Source organism: Ammospiza nelsoni, chromosome 3 (assembly GCF_027579445.1).
Source record: "Ammospiza nelsoni isolate bAmmNel1 chromosome 3, bAmmNel1.pri, whole genome shotgun sequence".
NCBI lineage: Eukaryota > Metazoa > Chordata > Aves > Passeriformes > Passerellidae > Ammospiza > Ammospiza nelsoni.
Window position 1 is genome coordinate 4,616,116 of NC_080635.1, and position 27,777 is coordinate 4,643,892.

Consider the following 27,777-nt stretch of genomic DNA (forward strand, 5'->3'; position numbering starts at 1 on the left):
CTCACAGTAAAAACAAAACCTTTCTTTATATATTGGAGCAAAGAGAGAGAGGTTTTGCTGGGGATTGTTCTAGAACATAATAGGAAATAGTTATTTTTACCCTATTTGACAATTTGCATAACATGAATCCTGAAGAGTTAGCTGGTTTCCCTCCAGTTTTTATCTGAGATGCTGGAAGCAGGGAGCAGCAGCCCACACACCAAGCAGAAATGAGCTGCCAAGCTCATTATCTCTGCTGCAGGTATTGGAGGGAACAGAAGCCTTCAGTTTGTAACCTGCCATGTCCTGCAACACTTGGTAACTCTCTCACATGCTGCTGAAATGGTGAAATGAACACAAGCAAACCAAGAGATGTCCTCTTCAGTAATATTTCCACTGCAGAAAGTATCTCAATGTTTCTGTTTAAAGGAGATTTTAGGACAGTGGCAATACCCTGTCATTGGTTCCTCCCAGTCCCTTTCAGATACATTCTCTGTGACTCACACGGGTTTTGGAGAGCCAGTGCAATGCAGAGGCAGGGAAAAGAGGCCCATGAAAAAGTAGGAGACAAGGATTTTTATCACAGAAGGGTCTGTTTACATCCCTTCCTTTTGCCATGTCTGGGCTGGCCTTCCAGCAGCTCAGCTCTGAGTCCCAGGTACAAACCAGCTTTGGGCTCCAGGTGAATCTCTAGGTTGTGACATCTGAGACCAAAACCTTTGGGAATTTTCTCACAAACCAGGCCAGAATATCAATTTATTACTGAAACTGGGTCAGTTCCACCTGGTTTCAGGTTTCAGTTTACACAAGTCCCAGATTAACAGGGAAGTTGACATGACTTTTGTAACAGCATGTCCTTGCTAACTGCACGAGTCAAACACCTGCCAGGAAGGACAGCAGGGAAGAGCTACAGGAGGCACTTGCAGAACATTTCAGAAGAAATTTCTGTTTCTGTGGGTTTGCATTCCAGTCTGTACTGCTTCCCATACTCCATGAACTCACCCTGAAAAGCTGTAACTACATTCCCAGGTTCTATTTGTTGCCAATGGAATGCACTTGGCTTGCTCCCTGCCATAGATGGACAGCCCTTACAAAGCCTGTTCAAACAAAGCACACTGCACAGGTACAACTTAACACACTACTGGCTGGGAAATTTTGTCATGAAAACACTTGCTCATTTTCATGCAGAAAATTCTTTTTGATGGGTTTTGATTTGCTTTTTCAGAAGCTGGCATTATTGTCATTGCCTCTGTCTCCTTTGCTTTCCACCTGAATTGCACCTATGTTTATATTTATGGGAGGGAGACACAGAAATGCCCACTCTCCTTTTTCTCCCTTTTGCACCATTTTGTTTCTCTTTCTTTTTCTTTTCAGTCTGACCAGGAACACAGATACACTGTTGCTACACCATAATCACTCAGGCATGACAGTTCAACGTCTTGCTACTCTTGAGTGAAATGGAAATTGGATGGAAACAAGCAGCAGAATACAGTGATCTTTAAAAATCTCCACAAGCCAGAGTATGTTCCTATCTAGAAATTGCCACTTTCCACAAAAAAGCACAGTGATCAGTTGACAAGTATTAACTGTGTCCAGCTCATGAAATTATTATTCAGAGCAACCAACTTCATTTTTATATGATGTATTGAAAAAATAATACATTGTACAAAGGGATGTGCAAACACTGCCACTTGACACCTCTCTGCCTTCAAGGCTTAATAAAGGAAGAAAAACTTGAAAAAATCCTCACACAACATACACATACAAAGTGGTTGACAAAAAAATTAGTAGTGATTGCCTTGCTCACTAAAAGAGCTGGAAACTGTCAGGGAGAATGCTGGGAACTAAAGAAGTGGAACTTACAAGTGGATTTTCATCACCCTCTCTACATGGCTGGTTTCTCATCCCCATTCCTGTTCGTTTTGCCTCTTCCCCATCAAGGAAATTCATCTCCAGGCAATCTGGGTTTATGTCTCTCCAGGATATTACCTCAAGATAAGAATCAAAGCTCTGATCCCAGGGAATGATTTCATCACTAATCTTTCCCCATTAGAAGAGCTCCAAGGTTAACAGAAATTAGTAAACATGTTTGAATCCTGCACGAATTTCACTTTGCAGTGTGCTCTGTTAGACATTATTTATACTTCAGGGAGTGCTTTCAGGCAGTATCCCAGCAACAAATAGAAGGGGAAAATGCAAGGCACACTGCAGATTTGGCTGAATAAATAACATAAATACAGAAACATTGCTAGTTAGATGCTAAAGACATGAGATGAGAACATTCTCTTCTGCATACACATTTTTTGTGGAAAGACTTCTTTTGAATTACAGACTCATGACTATGTTTTGAAATTCATCCACAGCTAAGCTCACCCGTGAGAGAAGTCATAACCTTAAAAAATATATATATTGCCAATATTGGCATGTAGTTTCTACACAGAAGAAATCCTTTCCATTAAGATTATTTAGCAAATTATCTAAAAACAACCTCATTATTACAGTGAAGGGTCTCATGGTTTCCCTGTATTAAATATCCCTAAAACATTGACTCCAACAGCAAAGAACATTAGCAGCCTTCTCAGTCTTCAGGTTTCCCATGAAGGGCCATCTCTGGTCAGGTTCCCAGCTGGTGTAAGACAGCATGGCCTCAGAGCAGCCAGGGGAGAACGCAGTTTATACCAGGTAACAATCTGGCTGGGAGGTCTCCTCTAAATTGTCAGCTTCAGCATATTATCCCAGGCTTAAGAGTGCCTGGCTCAGCTCTCACTGACTGCACAGAGGGTGTCTCCCAGGGAGCATTTCTCCTTTCCCAGAGCAGCTGCTGCAGCCTGAGCTCTTTACCCCCCCCTTCACAACTCCTGCCCTGCTGATGCTGAACACTGCCTCCCACTCAGCTCAGTGTTTTGGGCAGCCAAAAGCACTTCCCTTGGTGCTCTTACTCTTCTCTAATGCCATGGGGATGAATGGATGAGGAAAACTGGAGTAGACAGGAGAGCAATGTGCTGTGCTGCTCTGGGAATGAAGGCACAGCTCCCACCTAAGGAAGCTCCCTCTGGAAGTCAGGGCAGTGCCATGGCATTGAAATGTCTGGGTATGGCCATGCAGGCTGACATGCTGCAGGATTATCTCCATGCTCAGCTCACGGGTAATATCCCAAAGGCAAACACACCTATGCACACAGAGTCAGCACACATGCATCAGCTTTCTCTGGGTACAGATGGCTTTTTATATTTAGGCTTAACTAGAGCACAGAATTCTCTTGTACCTTATTTTGTTAAATTACTGCATTGCTGTCCAGGTACAGAGTCCTCTGTGCATAAGGACTGGCTGATGCCTGGAGCTCTCCTCAAGGAACTATGAGAAGAAGATATGGACCTGTATTCCAGCCCAGGAGCTTAAAGAACAGGAATTCCAGGATCCAGGGATCAATCAACACAGGTTCATGCTGGCAAGATGCTGGGCTCTCCTGTATACGTGTCCAACTCAGCAGTGCTGAGTGCGGAAAGGATTTCAGTGGAGACGCAAAATGACGGCAGCACTCAGACTTTCCGGACTGGGGCTGCCAGAGCTGCTCCTATCCTGCTCCGTCCCCAAAGAAACAATAATCCTCTTTTTCCAGCCCCAGCTCATCCTGCCTGAACAATGCATGCCAGATTACAGCCATTCACCAGGATGCAACCACTGTCATGCACCACTCTGTTACTAAGTACTCTTAAATCCTGTCCATGGAGCAGACAGGCACACGCAGTTCCAGACAATTCCTAAGGTACATTCAGCAGGACTTCTCAGCAGCTTGGCTCTCTACTCAGGAGGCTGCACAAGGCCAGGGATCTAATCAAACTACCAAGAACCTGACTTACACCTTGTAGTTTGCAACATGACTTCTTGGATTCTAAAGAGAGAGAGGGCAAACCCCCCAGCCATGCCCAACTGAAACCAAAGATCACCTTGTTACAGCAGCAAGATACAAATTACCTAAGTACTGAGCTACATTTTCTATCATTGAATACATTGTTTGCTTCTACTTGTGGGTTATTTTATATTTCACAGAAATACTGGCTCTTCTTTTTGGGTCAGTCTGCTGATAATCTTTAAAAATAAACCCACTAAGAACAAAGTATTATTTATTATCTGGTTTTTGCTATCTGCTTTAGAAGCAGTTCTCCAAGAGAACTTTAAAAGCCAGCACATTAATGCACAGTGGCAGATGAGCTGAGCTTTTCCTTGCTCTCTGATAAGAGCACTGCGTGCATCAGGAGTCCTAGCCAGCACCACAGGTGACATGTGGCAGTACAGCAGCCTCTCTGCTGCCCTGCTCCTTCCCTTTGTGCCTGCACGACACACAGCACACCAAATGACACTGCTGCTTCTAACAACTGCGCATTCTGAGAGGGGCAGAAACGACACAAGAAATTGTTCCAGAAGCAAAATCCAGAAGGAAAGCATAGGGTGAGGTCAACATTTGGAAAAGCTTTTGTTGAAATAATTCCATCGACTTTTATCTGAGCAAAACAAGATTTTTGAAAATAAGCTTTTTCATGCTCAGCTGGGTATGCCTGCGTTAGCCTGTAGCTCCAAACAAACCCATGGGCTGACAACCAGCTCTGCCACACCCGTGCAGAGCAGATTTCACTGCTCTTTTATTTCTGTTTAGTCTCAAGTGAATCCTTCACATGCCCTCTCAAGTTGATTTACTAGCATCACTATAATGCTGAGCTCTCCTTTCTTATCACTTGCTGCTATTAAAATTAGTGACTGATTTTTAAGTTCTGGACAGCTCAGGGACAGGATACTTAGGAAACGCCCTGCAAGAGCTTATTCTCAGTATGCTCTTTCAAAGCCAAGAACAAATCCAATGTTTGTTCTCTTGAGCTCTAAGTCATTGTACTTTGCCCTTTTTTATTGGTTTGAGACCTGAAATTCATTCTGTATGCTCAGAGTGAAACAGAAATTTTGCTATGAGAGAGATGCTCGACAGCAGGGCCAGGCAGGTGTGTGATACCTAGTCAGTACTAGAAGCAGAATCTTCCTTTTCACTTCTTTGTGGGGTTGTACTGCTGACTTTTTGCACTGCAGCTGTGAGGGGAATGGCTCAAATATCAGGGCCACAAGGGGCTAATTAGCCCCACTTAAGGTACCCAGAACTTTCCCACTAGAAGTTTTCTCTAATTTTTTTTAACCTTATGAAATGGCTGTTGCATTATATTAGAAAGAAAAAAAAATTCAATAGTGTAACTTCAGGAACAATTTCAATGCTTTTTTCCCCCTCTTGCTGCTGGGAGAATTTAAGGGACTGGCATGAATGATGAGCCTATTTTGGGCAACTAAGGAAAGCTGCACAACAAATGCAGCCTCCTGGCTTGCCCTGCAAGGCTCGTGAACACCACATTGTGCAACACCAGTGAGTGCCCCAACCTACGCACGGCCACACGGGTGAGGCTGGAAAAGGAACACACTCCTGCCCACACTAGGATTAGGAAAGTCCTCTCATTTCATAAACTTTGATATTGGTTTTAATTCATGGGCCAGAGAGCTGAGTCACAGACCTTCTGGTCACTTGGATGAACCCAGAGGATAAAAGGGCAAAATATAAATGAGCAGAAAAGCGAGTAACTGTAGCCAAGTTTAATATTGAATTAGCTAACTGAAGGAATGGAAAGTTCTGGAGGTGACAACTCTCACACTACTGAAAACAGCACCTGAGCTGGCAAGCATGGCACACCTGAGCCTCACAGCTCAAAGGCTGAGTGGGAAAAATTCTGCTCAACAACTGAACTGTTTCTTAAGATTTTTGCAAGAGCTTTGTGCACCAAGGAGCTGCACAACAAATCCTGTTAGCTAATGGTCCTAGACAGACGAAATCCAACCCTTGAGGATTTGTGAATGAGGAATCTTGCACAAACACGATATCTTTTTGGCTCCTACAGAGCAGGTAGAATTACCTGGTCTTCCAGCAAGACCTTCCAAAGAACCACGGAGAGCAAGGACAGGTGAAAGATGATTTCCTACAGTGGGATACCTTACTTGGTGAAGAAGGGATCAGTTACCTTCTTCTCATATCAGTTGCAGAGTGAATTACCTCAACATGAATGGCAACCAATCTGGTTGCATATCCCTCCAAATCTGGATTCTGATTGAAAGTTGAGTTCCCAGATGATTTCTTGGTTTTAAACCAAAAGAACCCTTTGCATTCTGGTTTTCATGGTACACAGACTGCTTTAATAACATTGATTATCAGATGCTGTACTAACAACACTGGTTTTATCCTATTATTTTATCATACTTGCTTTACCTGAGCTTTCCTTCAGGACATTGTTCCAATCACAGATTATTCTGACCACCACCTCCTGCCTTTGTTGTTTAAATATTTCAACATCCCAATGGAATGTGGGGCCATCAGGATTCTTCCTACAGTGGAGTATCAGACACTGGCTACAAACCTCACTTCTTATTTCCTCACTCTTTGCCTTGCTTCACCTCAAAGGAAGTAGGTTTCACTTCAATTACAGTGAAGCAGAATGAACAGGAGATGGAAGCCCCGCCAAAGAGGCACTTCACAGCTTGTGGAAGAGTGTGGAAAGGAGATGCCTGCACCTGCAGAGAACACAGAGCCATTAGTCAGGCACTGTAACATGCCCACAGCTGTTCTGCTTTGGAATACAGCAGCTTGCATCTTGGTGATGAAATTCAAGGAACCAGTGCCTGGTGTGTTCACTTGAAACCTTTCCTATTAGGACAAGGGGATGATGATGATGATGATGCATGAGCATTTCACGGACTGCAAGATGTTGACAGCCTTTTGTGATATCTTGTCACTGACACACTGCAAGGGGACAGCCACAGGCACTCTTGAGACACAGCCCACCCATGACCTCTGGACAGAGAAATGTCATTGTCAGAAGGATGCCCAGGCTTGGAGATGTGGGGAGGTGCTCGTGCCCACAAAGAGCCAGCTCTCACCCAAGTCAAGCTGCAGTGTTATTCAGGGAATCCAGACCCCAAAGGTGGCACACAGCTGCTTCAGAGAGCACTGAGGCTCACACAGAGGGAAATGATGGTGACAGCCGCTCACACACAGGGGCTGCAGAGCCCAGAAACACCTCCTGACATGCCCCAGCTGACTGTGTGTGCACCAGGCTTTCACCCCGTGGTCACTGTGCCCAGTCCTGTGACAGCAGCTGAGTCAGAGAGCACCTTTCCAGAAAGGGCCTGTCCCCACTGAGAGAGGACAATGGCAGAGATTATTGCCAGCCCAGCTCCAGGCTGCAGCTGTTAAAGACCTGCCAGTGCCTTTCTCGGGAGATGCAAGGGGAGACTACCCACCAGACAGCATATCTGTAAACAAATGTTGAACAGTGCCAGGAGTAGCATAGCTCAGCCTTTAACCATAACCTTGGATTTGAAATACAAACCTCTCCTCACTCCTCTCTCCCTGCACCATGATTAAGCTTTCTAGCAGTGCTGCAGCAATGCAGGATGCTAAGCCAAGTTTTGGCAGCACACAGCATTCTCAGCACCAACCACAGAGAATTATAGGTATGGAAATGTATAAAATTAAAATAATCATGAGTAATGCTTATTCAGAAGAAAAATAAATACACCATACTGTGGGGGAAAACGTTTAAATATCTGAATTGAATCTTCAGCAAAATTATTTGCTTTGCCATGGGTATGTGTTTTAGGCTAGCTAAATAATTCAAGTACTTTCCTTACATTACTTCTCCTTGAAATGAGAGTTTCATGTTTATTATTCATTACTCAGGTGGGGAGCTCTGCTTGCTATAAAAGTAAGTGGAACAAGCAGCTGCAGTAAGGTGAGATCTGGGACCCAAACATGGCTCATGAGCTTTGTACTAAAAGCATTTCCCACCCAAGGAACAGGATACAACCTACAACCGCTCACATGGCAGGAGTAAAACAGTTTCTTCCTCAAACAAGAGTAAACTATTAAAATAAAGCAACCCAAGCTGAGATTCATTCTATTTCTCTCCACAGGTACCAGCAAGCTCCTTCTGACTCCACTCAGCACAGCCCTGCCCAGGGAAGGCATTTCCCCTATCATTCCCAATGCACGCCGTGACGGGAACTGCTGTAATTAATAGCAGCAAAATTTAACACACGTCCCCTCCCCGTGAGCAGTTCCATTAAGTCAATAGCATTACAATCCCCAGCAAGAGTTATGTGATCTGCTCTCTGCCCACCTGCATGAACTACTCCATTTCCCTGTTGCTGAGCTCCACACCTGATCCTGGCCTGTGCCTGACACATAAAGGTGTTTGGCATCTGATGCACCTCCGTGGCCAGAGAGGAGAGCAGAAAGGGCACGCTGCACTCCAGCCCCAGCCCCATTGGAATCACAAATGGAACAGGTGATACCTTTGTCTCAGTGCAGCTGATTTAATAAACCTGTCTCAACACCTTATGAAGTGTCGGTTGTAAAACCATTCCTGCAGCTCAGATTTCACCAGCAGAATGCTCAGCATAGTTTTGAGCTGTTTTCTGTGCCTGTCCCACACTGCCAAGACATTCTGTTCAGAGGTCAGAAATGTGGGCATGCTACCATAAAAGTCAGGAAATCATTTACAGAATGCATAAAAATTGCTTTGCAGGGCAGTGACTCAGAGCTGAGAGGACATGACATAATCTCTTTGCTCTATAAACAAATGCAGTTAATGTATAGCCTTTAATACGCAATAATCAAACGCAATCTTCTTTCAAATGAGAAAAGATCCAATCCAGTTTCATTTCTCTGCTGATGACAGTGGAATTTAGCAGAAGACAGCAAGCATTTCACAAAGAATGCATCATTCTTTACTGCATGACAACTACCTCCACCTACCACATTCCTCTTTCCAGGACTAGTGAGCTGTTTTGCACACTTCCAGATGGAGGTATTTTGAAGGAGAGCTTTGTTACCCATCTTTTTATTTTCCTAAACCCCAAGTCAGTGCTTACCAGCCAGGGCCTTGATGCGGGAGCGCTCAAACAGCCGAGCAGAGCTGTTCTCATTGTCCCAGTCGTCCACATCCCAGCGGTTGTTGACGTCGCTGTACTGCTGTTGGATCTCAATGTTGTCGTAATCTGTCGCTACTGTCGTCGTCATCCTGAGTCTTCTCCTTAGCCTCTCCTCACCATCAGATTCTTCCTAAAACCCTCTGTCAAAGAAATATAAGCATTTAGAGGGTGCTCATATACTGGAAGAAAATCGGAAAGGTCAAGCTCAGGAGTCTTGGTTTCGAAAATCAGTGACTTTTACTTGAAGACAAGATCAAGAACAGGAGATACCAACCACTCTTTCAGAGAACAAATATTCTCAAAAAAATTAAGTGCTTTACCAAAGCACAGAAGCTTTGCTGCATACACACATCCAGGATTGTCATGTTCAGCTCCACAAAGCAGAACATGGATGGAATAGTGCAGCAAAACACCCCCACAACTGTCATTTTCAAAAGCAGACCATTGGCTTTAGAGATCTGTGAGTGTTGGTTAAAGCATATGGAACTGTGAATAACTTGGCCTCAAGCACAAAAATGACCTCCATACCTTTACAAAATGGTGCAAATAACTGATGGGAAAAAAAAAATACAGATTCTGAAAAAGCTACATAAGCATTTGACAAGCAAAAGCTTTTTAACATGTGTTAATATTTCTGTCTCCATATGCAAATACTGACTTTGTGACCGGTCCTGGCAATTTATTTATGAACTAATCCAGATAAAACCAACTAAATGATGCATTACTTTGAACTCTCCACAGGAACAACATGGCACCCACCAACGCAACCCTTGGGGTGAAGTTCTCCTCTTTCAGGGTGCTGTTTGCATATTTATTCTGTTTTCTGACTAGGATTTCCATGTATTTATGGGTACTAGATAGAAGAGAGGCAGACACCTCTGGAGGAGGAGGAGGGAGGTTATACAACGCTGGGAGCCCAGCAGGAACAGCGCTGAGAATCCCCTTCACCCTTCAGTGCTCAGTGAGACCTTGAGGAGCACAGAAACTTACAGTTCACCTTTGCAAAACGCAATTATTACCAGAAATGCAGTTAAATACAGGGGCAAGGGGGAGCCGGGGGCCGCCCTTTTACCTGGGCGGGGCCGCGCGCTCCCCTCACAACGCCCCACCCGGGGCTTCTCTTGTATTTTCTATCTTTTATCTCGCTTTCTTATTTTAAAATAAAATTTAAAATAAGAAAAAAGAAAAAGAAAAAAGAAAGACGAGCCCCACAGCAGCGCGGAGCGCAGGGCGGGGCCGGCACCACCCCTGAGGGTGAGGCCGAGCCCGCCCTCACGGCGGGGCCGGCGCTGCCCCTCAGGCCCTCCCCGCCCGCCGCGCTGGCGCCACCTGCCGGCCCGGCCGCTCCCGGCACCCGCATGTCGCGACATCGATCCAGCTCGCCCGCGACAGGCGGCGGGGCTGCCCTGCTTCACCCGCGGCGTTTCTTCCCCGTCCGGGCCCGGGACACCAGAGCCGGCCCCCGGCCCCAGCCCACGGCGGGTCCGGCCCGTGCCACCGCGCGGAGAAATCCCGTGTCTGGCGCAGGAGCGGGAGCGGAGCCGCGCTGGGGCGGCTGTTACATAAGGAGCTGTTAGCGAAGGCTGAGCGCGAGTGCTCAACCTTCACGAAAGGTAAAAAGGAATCGCTTCAGCCATGGGAAGCTGCCAAGAGAGCGAGGGAACGCTCTGGAGAAGAACTGGCCCTGGGGAAGGTCGTGGGGACGATGCTCCCGCGGCGCATCCCGCAGGAGCCGGGCATGGATCACCCGCTCCGGCCGGATCCTGCGCTAGGAACGAACAAAAGCGTGGAGCGAAGACGGGGGAAGGATTAAATCCCACTCGCCGCGTTTCTGCACAGCACTCACCAGCTGATCCTCACCGAGCATCAGGCCTAGACAAAAACCTCCCATTGATCCCTGTACACAGGCTGCAATCAGGGTTAATTCCAATTAAATCCACGGAGCAGCCAGGATATAAACAACGAGTGGGAACAGGCTGGTTGACAGCATAATTTTCCATCTTTTCTATATTCACCAGTGCTCAAGGAAGAGAAAATGTGCCACTGGAAAAGCTGCAGTTCCAACCATAAAAATCAGTGAACCCAAAATCGGGATGGAGTGATATGTAATTTAATATAGATGGAACAAGCCATGGGATTTAATTTATTTCTATGCCACTGCTGTTTAGAAACACACACAACTTGATCCAGAATAAATTCAACTCCAACTTATGCTTTATTACTTCTCCCATCCTGAGCATCTCACAAGCCAAATCTATCCCAGATAAAGCTAAATTGAGCATGAAATGGCCTGTTATCCCACACCTATAGGGCCAGAAAACCCCCATCCTTGTTCTGATTCTGATAAAAGCAGCTCCTCGCTCCCTGACCTCAGGCTCCCTTTTCTGGGATGCCGCTCCCCACCACAGGGACAGCGGAGCAGGAAAACACTGCAGGGATAAAAATGAGCACCTTGCAGCAAAGCAAGGTGAGGAGAACACAATGGAATCCTGATTCCAGAGACAGACCCAGCTCCAGAGAGTGCAGCCACCGCCCTCAGCCTCTGCTGGAAAACAGCTTTCCTTGAGTCCTGCTGCAGCTCTGATCCAGCACAACCCACTGGTGCCTCTGGGAACAGGGAGGGAAGATAAACACGAGTCCTGGCAGAGACCTGCAGGCTCCTGACTGCAGGGATGGAGGTCCTGCAGCTGGGATGAGCTACAGCAGCACATCTTGTGTCTGCTTTAGGGGTGTCCTGATCTGACATGAACAACACCAGCAACCGCCCAGGGAGCAACAGAAAACGGTTTGGAATTTTCCTGGAGCCCTTAATGCAGCCGAGTTCACTGTTAATGACCTTGAATACAATCCACCTGTGAAATCAGCCCTGCCATTGAAGGACCACGCTGAAAACCCTCTGTGTGTGTGTGCAGCACACACAGACATGTGACACAGGTATATTTACAGATTCGGTTTAAGCCTCTGCGTGAAGCACCCACCAACACCCACAGAGGGATCACCACGGAGCACAGGGACCGAGGGAAGCTCGTTCTCCAGCAGGAACAACCTTTGTCACTTAAATATCCTGGTCTGGCTTTAAGCTGAGAAACCCCTCTAATAAAGGAATGACATTTTCTGCAGAAAGCCAGAATTTCAGCTGCTGACATCCCGAGCAGCCTCCTGCAAGCCAGCCCCTCTCAGGACTGGGCAAACACACTGAACAAGGCATTGCAGAAATGGCAGGGCACAGCTCCTTTATATGCACAATTCAGCCTCACTCCAGGATGACATACAGCACTCAAACCCAGGGACAGCAGGCACTGGGGTTTCTCACTTAATCCACTCCCTCTTAAACTCATCTGCCAGTGCTGCTGCACCTGGCTTGGAGATGTTAGCAGGCAATTCCAGGGATAAACAGGCACAAGGGTGAGCTAATAAACAGCATGGAACTGCTCCAGGCCCTGAATCCACAGGGCCACCACGATGGGTCTGGATCTGAAAAATTTACAGAAAAATCTGTAAATTCCCAAACCTCTTCCTCATTGATAAAATAGAACTCTGTTGCCTTCTGCCATGGGTACCATGCTAAACGACCTCATGAGACAAAAGAGATCAAACCATTTAATTTCAAAGCATTCCTTAAAACCTATTGCATAATCTGAGGGCGGGAGGGAGGGGGGTGGTTGGCATTGTCTTCAAAAAGAAGAAATGGCTTGAAGAAAAAAATCAGCTACCAGGAAGAGCATTTTCTCAGACAGTTTTCAAAGGCCATATCCAGGGGTCAGACCTTTTGTGTTTACTTTCATAAATAGACCAGATTTTGCTCTGTTTGTTTCTTAGATAATAGAAAACAAACAGTTTTATTCAGCCCATCTGAAGAATGAATTAATTTTTTTAAAAATTCATTGGCTACTCTTAAATGCAATCATGTAATTCACTAAACAGCTATGACTATGATCCCTGAAATTTTGCCATAGCCACACATCTGGAATTACTTCCTAATAGTTACATTTATCTTTAAAGCAAACATTGTTCTTTCAAGAGTTACTATTCTTCCAGGAAACATGCTAAGCTGTAGTTAGATTCATGTTACTCTAACTAAGGATTGTCAAGAGGTTTTTATGGTGCTGTGATTGAAAAAATATAGTTTGAACAGCAATCCCCAAATGGTCTCATGGTTTATGTAAATACTGTTCCCTGGCTAACACACAGGCCAACCTATTGCAGCTTTCCTGGCATTAAAGACAAATTGTAAATTCATCTCCAACTCCCACTGATGGTGTGACAGGACTGAAAAGGGGACACAGACACTCCCATCTCCAGGTCACCAGAGCACATGGGTCTGGTGACAAGCAGGGACACAACCACTGTGACAAAGAGAATGGTGTCCTGACCCCACAGATCAGATATGTACCTCCAAGAAACCAAAATTACACACTGCCTCCTTTCTAGTAGCCCTCTGAAACCAAGGCTGGATGAGCACAGAAAGAATTCCATTACCCTCTTTGCAGGACACTTTCCCTCCCAGTTGGTGCTTCCCCCTCACTGATGCCTCAGATCATCTCACCAGTCCAGCTCTTCACTTTAGTGCAATGATTATTACTAAAAATAGGGAAATTTAGATAATATGTAACCAAACTTTGCATTTATTCTGAGTAACATTCAGCTCCCTCCTAGCAACAGCACAACTGACATTTAATAATTCTTAAAATGTCATTTTAAGCCAATATTTAAACTGGAGGATGGAAGTTCCTCTGAACTCTCAGGGCCCACCCACATCTTGTCACCCAACAAGGTGAGATTCTCACCCTAAGCTTCCCCACAGGGCAAGTGGCCTGGTCAGAGTCAATAGGGGCACCTTGGAGAGGCTCAGGGCTGGATGCCAAATACACATCAAACATCCCCACAGGTCAAGCTCTGCAAGAATTTACAAAATACTGTATAAACTCAAGACTTGTACAGAACCTCCATTCTGAGAAATTGAATTCTGAGCATAAAGCTTAGAAAGACTAGGTGATGCATGTCCCAATTCCAGCCATTTCTCAGCCTGAAGCCCCAGGAGGTGTTTCCAGGCTCTCTCCCTGCTCAGCCCCTGTGATGCTGAACTGCAGCACATTTCCAGGGACAGGAGTTCCCCTGTCCTGAAGGGGCAGCACACTCACTTATGTTCTGGCTTTTTGTTTCAGCTGCTGAACCAATCCCAAAATAATAAAGGCAGTAATTCAGCAAGGCTGTAACTCCCTTGACCTCCAATATCCCCTCTCCCCCTCTCCCAGTCCCATCTTTCCTTCCACAAACAGAACCATACTGTTTCTGCATTTCCCAGCCCAAGAATGCTCTGTGTCTTTGTCTTTGCTTCCCTTCACCACTTTGTGGTGCTGGCTCCTCTGGCTCTCCATGCTCCAGGACGTGGAGCCCAACAGCCCAAAGCACCCTGAAAGGTCACAGCCAAGGGGGGACAGGCTGTGCTACCAAATGCCACAATCAGCCCTTGGGGCACTTCAGGAATGCACAAACAAGGCAAGACTGAAGCCTCTTTATTCTCAATACAGGCTGGAAAAGCATGTGAAGGTCACTAAAATCAGGCAGCCTGTCCTTCACCAGGGAGGTCTGCTTCCCACAGCTCAGATAACCCATCACTCCAAAGACCAGGCAGTTAAGAGGGAATTCCAGGCTCTTGTTTTCATTCTGAGCTCCCCAGGATATCATGCTCTAGCTGGGAGATGGGTACATAATTAAATAAGCACTGAAACAGCTTCAGAAAGTGTTTGTGCTGCTGCCTGAAAAGACACAGCCTCGCTGAACTGGAGTTCAGTGCTACCAGCAGGGCTGAGCAGAGCACACCCAGCACCACATGCCCCACACAGGACAAGGATTCCAATAACCAAGGGCACCAAGGGCACAGAGAAACTCAAAATAGCTGAAAATAGGTTATTTAAAAACACAAATCTCTATTTCAAACCTTTCAATTCCAGCACAGACCATTAAAACATTCTGGTCTGATATTCTCTGCACTTGGAGCAATAAAGTTTCACCCCGTTTTTCATACATCACCCAGTAGATCTGGACTCCAACATTTTATCCTGGAGACTCCAGAATAATTTAATTGATATATGTGGTCCAAATTTGCCCTCTGTAACCTGAGGTAGCTCCACCCAGCTGGGGATACAACCCAAGGTTTGCCAACATTATTTGAAGAGCCTTCTTAAAACACCAAGAGGGTAGAAGGAGGCTTCATTTGGATTTCATCCAATGTCAGACACAAAACAGGAGTTGGGGGTGAGATTCTCTAGGCCTCAAGGTATTTCCCTGTGGAACAAAGAATGTAAAACACATTTTGCCAAGCTGCTGAGGAGAAGGCTCTGTCTCAGCCATGAACAGCTCCTAGGGAGTAGCATTCCTGCATCCCTACTGAAAGGGAAAGTCTAGCAGGATCTAGAAGGGCCTGGAGTGACACACAGAGCAGGAACATCCACGAGGGCTGTGAGAATAAAGCTCCACATACTGGGCCCAGCTCAATGAATGCTCAAGGATCTAAATTCCTTATTTAGTTTTTAAGAAAACCCAGAGTACTTGACCTCTTTCAGCATGTGTTTGTGGTTTTCCCTAAACAAGCACTGCTGGGCAAGGTAGCATTAAAGCAGTAAGAGCTTGGTTCAGCTCCAATAAGGACATCATGAGATAGTCCATGGCTGCTCCAGCGAGATCCATCAATTAAACACAGCTTCACTCCAACTCACAAACCACCTCTGTATTCAACACAGCCAAAATAAATGTAACTCAGGACCCAGAAAATCTTATGAACCATCAGCCCAGGCATTTTCTAAACCTGCCATCCTGTATTCTACTTCTAAGTCAATAAAGAAATTCCCATATATTTAAATTCATGCAGCTCTTGATCTTTTGCTTTTAAAAAACACTTTCATCATCCTCTTAGTCTTTCCTGTGTCAGTGAAAGACAGACCCTGAAATTATTAGGTTATGTGGGAATGCCCCACCATGCATATGGCTTGGCTGGAAAAAACCTGGGTGACCAGCTCAGCACAGCAGTTCCTCTCTCTACCTCCATTCCTGCATTATTTATGACTTCTACATTCCAATTATTAGGTTTCCCATCCATTTTCAGAAAGAGGTGCATTTATGAGTAGGGTAACCCATCCAGAAGGTGCCTTTTCCAAAGCCTGGGCCAAGGGAGGATGGAAGAAAATTCCAGAGTTCATGAGTTTTAATTGAATCTGCTCTTCAGACTTTGCAGGCTTGTTCTGGTGCAATCGCAGCTGGTCACTTTGAAAAGTGAGGAATGAGCAGCAAACCAGGGATTATGTTCTGCTCAGGACTGGAATAGCATCCTGAATGTTGTGAGGGCTTTACAAGACAGCCAATATGTGCTGGTGCACCTGTGTGCTCTGATCTGTGGGGTCAGCAGCTGGCATGCCACTCCTTTTTCTGGGGAATATGACTGCCAGCAGGCCAAGAGCCCTTCAGCTCTTAGAGCCCATGTACTTGTTTTTCTATGAATTCTTAGACAGGAAATTTTGACTGTAGAATTACCTGAACTTTTTGATAAATAAAAGAAAGTGATAGCAAAAACATTCTGATGGTGGTAAATTAATGTAAAGTGATTAAAAATGTGAGTAGGATTAACATTATACTGTCTGTATACACCACAAAGGGTGCTCTGGGTTGAACCCAAATGAAATCCACAAGAAGAAATGAACTGGAGGGGGAATCAAAAAGGCCCCAGGTCAGCTGAGTGCCTTCTAGAAGTACAGGAAGGACTTTTCTGACATAGGCTCTCACTGAAGATAACCTTTATCCACCCCTCGGCTTCAGCACATCTCAGCCATCTCACACGGAGGACATCAGGACCTTGTGTCACAAAACCACCTTGTAAAGTTGTCAGAAGTCTCTGCATTTCACCCTTTGCCATCCTGATCATGGAGCAAGGCAAAGATCCACTTTCCAAACATATTTAAGTACTTGTGGATGTACTGGTGGACAATACCAGGGACAACTTGTCTGGCAGGAAGAAAAACTGATGTATTTCACTACTTATCAACACATTTCCAAAGAAACTACCCAAAAAATTCCTTCCACAGCCACTGAGCATTTAAAGGACAATATTTAGTATCACCGTGTTCTGGAAGCTATCTGTGGGCTGACCTTCACCAAAAGAATGTGAAAATACAGGGCAATTGTCTACAGTGGTATTTACCTTTTCTTCAGCAGAACAAAACAAAAAAAGTCTTTTTTAGTATTTTTCATGCACTCACGCAGAGCAGAGCTCCAATAAAAACCAGGTGCCCCCGGAAAGGAGATCCCCATTTTCTGGTCCTCACTCTCTCATGACCCAGCTTATGAGAAACAGAGCTGAGCTTTGGGAACCTGCTGTGTGTCAGGGAAGGGCTGAAAGCGGAGACGCTCCCGCTGCCTCCGGCCTGCCAGACACTTGGCTCTGCTTTGGATGAGGGCACTGCTGTCAGTGCAGGAAAAGCTTCACATCTTGACCCTGGCCATGACCCTCGCTTGGCAGGAAGTCCCAGGCAACCTGAATGCCCTCAGTGACATCACTGTTTGCTTGGGCAGCAAACTGGCAGTGCCAGGTGGCACCCAGCTGGCGGGCATCATGGAGACCGCGCCTCAGTTTGCAACCCACAAGGAAACCTTCCTCAGGAAAAAATGGACAACTCAGACATCCTTGGGTCATTCAAGAAATGCTGCGATTGCCTCTGTGTGACCACACAATTTACCAATATCAGTTTACATCTGTTGTATTAATTCAAATGAAGAGCTACAGCTAAGTTTTGGGGGGTGGGAAAGGGACCAGAGGCTCTGGGACTGGAGTTTCTGTCCCACTTCGCACTCCTAGCAAGGGGAGAAATGATTTCTCACACAGAAACGATGGCCCTGGATTACTTTTGGAAGGAGGGCACCCCTGAGCCTGCCCTTGCTACAGAGCTGCCTGCAGGCCCTGACACACTTCCATCCGGAGCACATTCCTGCTCCTGCCGTCCTCTCCTGAGATGCGATAGCTCTGACCTCCTTACAGGAGGAGGCCTGCCAAGTAAACAGCCCCGGCTCATCAGCCAGCCAACTGCTGTCTCCCCTGCCCTTCTATTTTCCCTCTCCACTTCCACACTCACCCTTCTGAAAGGTCCCAGCCCAATCCAACCTGTGGGTGAGTGGGAGTGAGGCAGAGCCGCTGCCCGTCTCCCTTCCCGCCATCCCTGCGAGCTCCCGTTTCCTTCCCGCAGGGAGGAGGCTGCGATGCCCGCCCGGGTCACGCCGCGGTGCTGAGCCCGAGCCCAGGCACAGGCAGAACGAGCTGCAGCCGTGGGAGGCTGAGCACGCTCACGGCTTGGCAATCCCGGAGTGTCCCTGAGGGAGGGCACAAAAGCAGGGAGTCATGTCAAACCACCCTGATCTACGCCTAGGCAAACCTCCTCCGTGTTGGAGGGTTTTATGTAAGGGCAGGGAAAGGCTCCATCACTCCCAGCCAAGGAGGAGAAATTGAGGACAGGCTGTGCACAGGCACCTCCTCCCTGCTCGGAGCTGCTGGCCGGGGGAGGCTGCCTGGTGACAACTTCCAGGGAGGAAGAAAGACTGAGCTGCTTTGGCTCTGCCCCCAAACTGCAGAGTAGCGGTGGGAAACCGCACCCAGGGAGACGCCCAGGGAGAAAAGGATGTTTTGTTGTGGAGGCTTTTGTTCTGGACTCTGTTTATTAGCGAGAGTTCACAGCCAGGCAGGCAGAGCAGGGAAGCAATTTAAAGGGCCAGCCTAGAGTAAATAACCTGCTACGCCATCGGCAGGTTTGCAATCAGCAAACAAACAAACAACAAAACCGAAATTCTGGGGGCAGGAATGGGGAAGGATTTGCTGACACCCTCCATAAGGCAGCAGGGCTGAAGCAACAGCTGGTTTCAACAGCTCCAGCACCAAAGCAGGAAGGAGCAGCGCCAAGTCCAGACACGCAGAGACTCTCATTAAGAGGAGACACAAGGCAGCACTAATTACCCCACAGCAATGATCCACCTGCTCCCACACAGGTACCAGAGATTCCTGAGACCTCCCTCACTGAGAGAGCTCTGCTATAGCCAGAGCTGCTCCATCAGTTCCTGAAACCTGGACAAAGAGCTGGCCTGGTAAAGAAGAATTTAGAAAAGAACTCGGATTTGGAGAGTGTGGTGGTCCCAGAGGAGGCACATCAAAGCCTGCTCCAGAACAAGCACCTCCTGCAGATGCTAGATCATGCAAAGCTTGGCTCGTGCACTGGAATATGATATAGGGATTATATGGATTCTAACTGTTCTCTCTTGAATGAAAATAAACCCAGAATAACCAACAGAATTGGACAACTTTTGCTTTGGGGAGATGAAGACAGTACTTGACTGTGGGTGAGGGAATGCCAGCATTTCTCTGGGTTAGAGCTGGTTGGAAAGTGAATTGAGAAATGGAGCGGTTTGATACTCAACACCCACTTGACCACAGAGGTATTAAGAATTGTCCTGCAAATCAGCACAGCCTGCAGCAGCAGCATTGCATATGCACATCTTCAGCCAGGCTAAACCAGAAACGTGGCTGAAAGCAGTCTGGAAAAGGATCCCTCCCCAGGAAGAGGAAAATGTCACATGTCACACGAGTAAATCACCAAGTCAGATCGTGTAAGGTACAATTCCATCAGGCCAACAAGATTCCTTGTTCAAGTAACCAAGCACAGCTTGAGCCACTACTTCCCAAAGAGCAGGAAATGTGTCTCATCCTGCCCAGGGGACACAAAACACACATCATCCACTTCTTGGCAAGAGCACCACATCCAAACTGGTCTCCTCCAAACTAAACATTTCATGGGGTAGTGGGCACTGACCAGAGGAACACAACAGGTAAAACTGAGCAGCCTGCCTGCATTTGCCCACATGGAAGTTTTAAATGGACACCAGCTGTTAATTCCTTTCTACATTCTTCACATTTTTTTTGGCCAACTCCCCGACAAGACTAACAGAAACCTTTCCCCTCCAACTTTCATCTGATGCATAGATAAAATAGTCAGGCAAGAAAAAGAAATCTATCTCATTATTGCCTTCATTGAAATGCATGCCGGTAGGTCCTCAGTGCATCCCTGCCCTTTGAGATGGGTTAAAGAGCCTTAATGCCATCTAAATTAAGTCAATTTGTTATTCAGAACATTTGTGAGCAAACAATTTGCATCCTGGGAGGAGAAAGCACATGGGCCAGAATGTAAAACCCTGGGAAATAAGATGATAGATGGGAAGAAAAAACCCAAAAAAAGCTATGTCTTAAATAACTCGGGTCAGTATTTTGGTTCTTTGATGTTTCCACTATGGTTGAGTCCTTTTTTTTTTTTGCCTTAATAAATATTTTAGTGCACATCCTCGTGTGCTGATTTATGTGAGATAAGAGATATTTATCATTTTATATATGATAGAGTGATGACACTTTCCAGGTTTTCCATGTCAGTTTGCTAATCCTTGGAGTGTTGTTGTGTCCACCATCCCCAAGACGTTACTCCCTGTGAGTCCAGCCAGGACACAAACACTGGCCAGCCCTGATCCCTCCAGCTTGGACCTTGGCTACACAGCAAGCCAAAGGCCTTTACCAGGAGCCAGGGCCAGGAAAGGGCTCCTCAATTCCCTGGGGCCAGGAGAGGAGCTCAGATGTTATTCACAGTTGTGGATTCTCTGAGTAAAACAGGCAAATAAACACACCAATGACTTTGGCTCCTCCAGAGCACCCAACTGTTGTTATTGGCACTTGGATCCAAACAGTTCTGGCCACACCTAAACACAGCCTGCCTTGCACAGGACCCCGGGAAGGGGAACAAAAAGGGTCCAAAAGCTTTATGGTCCTTTGCATTGACTTCCCAGGGGAATTGTACCAAGCACTGTCACAACAAGGGCTCCAACCCAACTCCTGGAACAGGAGGAGCAGAAGGAAACACGCTGGAGCTGTGTGATCACTCCATGTGCACAGCCCCAAGCTGCCCACAGACCCCACTGCCACAGCACCCAGGAAGAACCTGCATGGGGCAGTGATATGCAAAATATCTGATTCTTGTTTCATTCCGAGCTGAGCTCCTTGTCTGGGAAATGGATCCCCAGCTGGCACAGCCCCAGCCCAACAGCTGCATTGCTTTTCTACCTCCACAAACACCCGGAAAGTTCGCCAAAGCCCTGTTTGTGCTGGCACACAGCCAGCACTTTATTATTATGTACTATTAGTTCATAGTGAGAAATGTGCACTACAGGAAAAAAAAAGGCCCGAGAAGCTCAGTAATTGGGCACAGATGTTGAAGATTTATGGAGCTGTCCCCACTGGACAGGATCTTACAGATTGTTTCTATCACCTGTTTGCTTTTGGAGTTTTTAATAAGATAACTATGTGTGCTATCCTGGAAGAATATTCCAGAATTCCTCCTTCAAAAACCAATAACTTTTGATCTCCACTTGTCTCCTCTCAGTAACAATCTCTCCTCAGAGTTCCATAAATGCCTCTTGATATTCATTTCATATTTAAATACGATCTTGGCTGTTGTTTTCATTACCCAGCAACTTTCAAATGCAATCAGACAATTTCATTCTTACTTCATGGCCCGGAAAATAAACCTCACACATCATGCCAAGTCCCCAGCAGTTAGAATCCATGATTAAGTCTCTCAGTATTCAAAATAAGTTATAATCTTCACCTTTTTTCCTATTTTCTGGCAAACAACATGTGCTCAGCATTTTTGGGGACTGCTGCTTGCCCAGTGCACAGACCTCACTCAGCTTAAGATGCCTGCAAAAGTATCTCAGTTCCCATCCGGATTTCTGAATCTTGGTCCATTAAATTAATTCTGCAAAATATTTGAAATGTGCAAAGCTCTGCAGCTGACAGCAAACACCATGAAAGTGAAAACACAAGGAAATCACTGGCATTTTTCATAACTGACCTGTAATGGTTTTGCCATTTCAAATTACATCAGGAATGATTTCTTTCCACCAGCACAAAATGGCAAAACAAGGTGCATTTCACTCAGAAATTGTTTTTCCAAGCATTTACAAAGGAGGATAAATCCCAAAAAAAGGTTATATCTCTGCAAACCAGCATGTGGGACCACTGAATTTCTGCTCTGACACCCATCAAGGAGCACCCAGGCTCCCTCCCTCCTCACGCAAGGCACACCTCAGTTTGGCTGGATAACCTGACACTGCCCTTCACCTTTCCCACATGTCACAACTGCTGATAAATTCTTCCTGAAAAATGATTTCATCCTTCCCGACAACGTGGTTTACACAGCACAGATCCTATAAAGGTCAGGACCTCGTTACAGATTTAGACACTCAGTTCCCACCCAAAAAACAGTTAATCTGATAAATTTAAAGGGCTGGAAACAAATCTATGGAGATTATGTTTTTCCCACAGCTCTGAAATCGACCTTATCAGTCGCAATTGTACTTTTAGCTCAAAAAAAGGTTCAAAATGTTTTGCTATTCCTGTTTATATGGGTTCATACAAGATGACTACAGCCTCTACACTGAATGTGGGAGACACTGAAGAGAGCACACAGTGGGGTGTGTCCACCTTCCCTTTCTGAAGGGAATTCAGATGGCAAAAAGCATCATGAGGAAATTGCAAGTAGAGAAGTAGAGGAAAGCAGAGAAAAGCTCCATTTCTCACCATGTTCTGTCCTGGCCATCAAGCCAACATCTGCCGCAGAAAGCAACAAAGCAACTGCCCCTTCTCTCTGGTTTCTTGAGTCACACTGCCTGCATTCAGGGCTTCCTATGGAAAGCCTCCCCCTTTCCCTGAATTACAGAAGAGTAAAGCCTGGAATTATCTTGGGTTATGGAAACACATGAAGTAATTCCCACACAGGAAGAAAGAGACATCCTTCACTTGCCATGATCACTTGCCTTGGATCCTGAACAGATTGGGCCTTATGTCAACATTATCTTATTTCATGTACCCAAATGATTCTTTAATTTAATAAGAATTAAAACATTACCTAGGGAGAACAACTACATCAGGGGTGATATGGTTATGAAGGAATGCTTGCACACAAGTGGTAGCACCTTCTTTAGCTTTTACTTTTTAAAAATTTCAGATTGTCATAAATTTCAGATTTACACCTGCAGAGTTACAGTAAAAAAAAAAGAAAACACTTTAAAAAAAAACAAACAAAACCCCCCCCCAAAAACCCAAACAAACAAACAAACAACAAAAAACCAAAACAAAACAAAAAACCCCCAAAAAACCAGAAGAGCCCTGGAGCCATTTAGAAAGCGCTAATCCTGATCATTTTCCACCTAATGACTGTTTACTACACAGTCCTTTTAAATGCTTGGCAGCTGTCCAGATCTTCCTGCTTTTCCTTTCTCCCACACGTCCTGTCCTTCCTGCCAGCCATCTTGGGTGAGGACAAACCTCCGGAGGAGAAAGCTTTCTGCTGCCTTTTCAGCCTCTCAAAGCTCCACTCCCCGGGGAAATCCTGAGCCTTCTTTCACTTTCAAGGCAAAACTGAAATCTCCAAGCTTTCAAAGCTTCACCAAATGAGAGCACGGACCAGAAAAATTAAAACCAACCAGAAAACTTGGGTTTTTTCCAAGGATTTCAAAACCAACATTGGTTTTAAATGAAGTGGGACCAGTTCTGTAATTCTGTGACCCCTAGCAGGAACAGCTTTGAGCAGACCCACCCCAGCACTTGTTTCAAATGCCATTCACTGTCACTTGGCATTCCAAGCTGGAACAATTATTTGTGGCCAGATGCTCTCCCTGCTCCTGACCAGCTGTGCTTTGATCTCCTCCTCGTGGCTCCCATGGATCTGGAGGAAGCCAAGCTCCCCTCCTTCCCAAAAATGCAGCGTAACAGTTCCTTGGGGAAAGTGCAGCCCCACTGCAGCTCCCAGACCTCACACAGGCCTGGGATGGGACCAGATGTCTCCTGGAGCCCTGACCACCATCCTGACCGTGGCTTCCACCCACACACCAGACTCCAGAAGCCCCGGTGAAAGTGAGGAATGAGATGGAAAAGCACAGTGGGATTTTTAGCTGAAAGGATCAGGTCAGTGCTGTGTCTCTTTTTGATGGAAATCGGGGTAAGACAGGACCTCAACACACAGATTTGAGTGAGTATCGTGGCTGCTCTAGGAATAAAGCAAAAGCATAACCAATCCAATGAGCTACAATTAATATTTTAAATGAAATCAGTCCAGCCCATATTCAAATCAGGTCACCAGTAATTAAAGCATCCTTATTTGGAATGGCAAACCCAGAGAGCGCCCAGATCAGAGCATTTCTCAAAGAGAATATATTAATGGGAGTGTTTGGAAATGCATGATGCACTCGTAAGAGGCTTTAATATAAACCTCAGGATTACACTATGCCAGCTTTTCAATTATTACAGTCTCCATGAAAAGCCAGGCACTGGCAGCAAGAGGTTAAAGCAGACCTTGGAGCCTGACTTTGCCCTTTCTCTTCCAGAGGATCTCACTGCTGGTTCCTATTCCTGCACCAGCTGAACAGAAGCACTGAAGGTGGGGTTTGAAATAAAACATCTCTATTAGTGATGCCATCAATGCCAACACAACACACAAGGGGAAGCCTCATAACTTCACCAGGGACAGCAGAATCAGCCTGTGTAATTTCTAGAATGATCTGCTTGGTTGGCTCCATCTTAACACTCACCACACCCCAACTCAGCCATTTTAGTTCCTGTATGGCTGGAGTCTGCTTTCCCTTCACGTGGCACTGCACAGCAGGCTCAGCTGTCTGGAGACCAGGGATCTCTCCCTGTAAAGCACATGCAAATGAAAGATGGAGACAAAAAAAAAAAAACCTGAGTGAGGCTGAGGGGAGGTGGTGAGCAGCAGAGCGAGGTAATGTGACTGAATAAGTAAAAATGCAGAATTTTAGATTGCTCTTGTTCCAAACAGGCATCTCAGGAAAAGCTCTGTGCTCTGGTTCACTCCAGAGGGTGATGATGAATGCAGGCTGTGTCTGTGCTGCTCTAACAGCAGCCCCAGAGAGAAATCTGCCATTCCCAAGCCATAGGAGTGGCCACTGGAGCCTGATGTGCAGGGCAGGAGCAGCAGAGCATCCCTCCTGCAGGCCCACCTGCCCTGGAGCCCCTCTGGGATCTCTGGACCCTGCAAATGTCCCATATTCTCCATAATCAGGCATCTCCTGTGCAGAAGAGAGAGTAAAACCCAAATCACCACAACCCCAGCTGTCCATCCATGGACACAGTCCCCAGCTCTGCTCCAAAAGGAATTTCCTTCTCTCCAACAGCAGCTCCCGGCACAGCAGGCTCTGTAACCCACAAGGACACAGGGCACTGCAGCAGCTTTGGAAAAACATCAAAAGAAAAGGTTACCTGCAAATCCCAGAGTTTATTTTTGCCCCACTGCAGTGCTGTTCCTTGCACTCCCCCAGCACTTCCAGCTCACACAGACTGGCACAATGGAGCAGAAAGGAAACCAAATCATTTTCAATATTCCTTTCTGACATTCCACCATCCTAATGCAAATTCCGGGCAAACAGAGCCTTCCCAGAGTAGCAGAGAACAAACAGAAAACAAGCTGTGGGCAATAGATCAACCTGCAGGATCCACTTTGGTGCTTGTCCACCTGCAAGTGCCTGAAGGATGATCCCTTCCCTCAGCTCTTCCACAGGAACTGCTGGGAAGGTGCTGGAGCTGTAAAATCCCTCTGGTCAACCATGACAAAAAGATATTTGTGCTGACCACCACATACTTGTTTACCAAATACATTACAAAAACTAGCACCAAACACATGTTAGTTACCTGAGCTAGAAACATGAAGAGAAAAGTATTCCCCTGACCAGAAATTTCAATTTCATCTACCCAGCACAGCCTGTGGAAGGACAGACCCAAACAAGCCATATTTGACACAGATAGATTAGACAGATGGTACAGCGTGGTATAAAGGGGATTTGTGCTTGCTTGACTTTGGCATGGCTGAATTACTTATTAATTGCAGATACACAAGAGTTGTACTGGGTATTTTACCAAGATTTAATGCCTATTAAAACTTTATACCATTCAAAGTTGCCACAGGTTGTGTACAACAACAGAGGAGTTGTTTGGCAGCTCAGTTCTGCTGCACACCCTGGGTATAAGCAGCAAAATTACCAGTCCTGTGCTATTACAGAAGCTTTGAGCTACCTGTGAATTTAGGGAAATTGGCTGAAAGATGAATAGAAACCCTGATTTAAAATAAAACCTCTGAATTCCTGAAGGCTACTGAAAATCTCAAACATCACAAGGAAAGCACCCTCCTCTGTATTCCCCTGCTCCCTTCCCCAGTGGCTGCTATTGGATTCTTCCAGGTGAAGCAAAAGATTTAAAGAAGTTGTTGCAGGGAATACAGAGCGGGGTGAAAATCAAAACATTCGAGCCCCAGTTAATGCCAGGAGCCCACCCATATGGCAGGAACAGCAACACTGAACACTGATTTTAACCAGGCCATTTTCCCTAGAGTTTCTTATCCTTCAGGATCTGCATTTCTGGCACTGAGTGACACCGCCCCAGCCCCATCCAGCACTGGAATTCCACAGTCTGGAGCACGCTGAGATGGGGTGGGTTTGTTGTCCTGAGAGCTGTAGCACAGCAAGGCACCTCTCCAAGCTGTCCAAAGGCAGAACAAAGCAGGGTGTGGGTTCCAGGCAGGAGGGGGATCTGGAGAGCAGGAAATGACAGAGAGCCTCAGACATTCTGTGCAGAGCAAGGGCTGCCAGCTCCCACCTCCCCTCCGACACAGACCCAGCCAGGGCTGGCATTTCACAGGACAAAAATGACTCCTTACTCACAGCCTCCTCCAGGCCAAAGCAGGCATCCATGACCTCATCTCCCACCGGCACAAGGGGAGGGTCTGGGCTCCTGTGGGGAGGTGTCAGTCAGGAGAAACCCAACCACAGACAAATTATCAGCTAAAATAGAACTGCCACTCTCAAGTGTCTGACAGGAGAGTGCAGGCGAATAAATAACCCAGCAAGGGGACAGGCTGTGGGTTTGGGGAAATGGATACTCACATTTTCAATTTACCTCTCTGATGTTAAACCTTCCCCTACTGATTTGTGACTCTGAGTGAGCACAAATAACACATTAATTAACCAGATCTACTGAGGGGTACAAATTTAGCCTCACCATCACTCTTTTAGCAACAAAACTGGCAGAAAAATATCAAAAGCAACGTTTTACCCCCAAAGTAATTACTTCTGTAACTCTATAGGAGTCATTTGGGAAAAAAACAGCACTGACAGCACAGAGCCAATTCCTTACCTGCAGCAAAATGCTGGAAGTTTCATTTTCACAGGTGTTGGACACCAACAACTCCCATCAAAATTAATTTGGTCTCCAATGCTCCAAGCCTGAGGCAAAACTCTGATCTCCCTCCTTTCATTATCCCAAACAGTCAGCCTACAGCAGCTGTGTCTCTAGCAGGGATTTTGGGATACCTCACCCTGCCCAAGCTTTGGGAAGGCTCACAAGGTCAGAGCAGGGAAAACAGAGTCACCATCTGCTCTGCAAATCCAGGGAATACTCACAAAAATTTCAACCAAGAAAAAAATCACACCCATTAGTACATTTATCTCAGTGCAAGTGAAACAGGAAAGTGGACACAGCACAAAACATCCTGGGAGGAGCCCTAAGGGCAGCAGGTGGTCACAGGGCTATGCAGGAATTCTCTAGCCCTGGAATACTGCTATAGGGCTTTGTCTGGCCTTTATTTTTCCCCATTTAGGGTTTTTTCCCCAGATCACAGGGCACATGAGCCCACATCCTAC

At 46.1% G+C, this 27,777-nt stretch overlaps 1 protein-coding gene across 3 annotated transcripts in view; it reads right to left on the reverse strand.

Annotated features, from left to right (window-relative positions):
* Positions 1–27,777, reverse strand: part of SPTBN1 (spectrin beta, non-erythrocytic 1) — a 115,983-nt gene that overhangs the window by 72,873 nt on the left and 15,333 nt on the right. For all 3 annotated transcript variants that reach the window (XM_059467202.1, XM_059467199.1, XM_059467200.1), the window contains exon 2: positions 8,935–9,134. In XM_059467202.1, coding sequence (XP_059323185.1) covers positions 8,935–9,082 — 148 coding nt within the window. In that variant the 5' untranslated portion in view covers positions 9,083–9,134. The remainder of the gene's footprint in view (positions 1–8,934; positions 9,135–27,777) is intronic.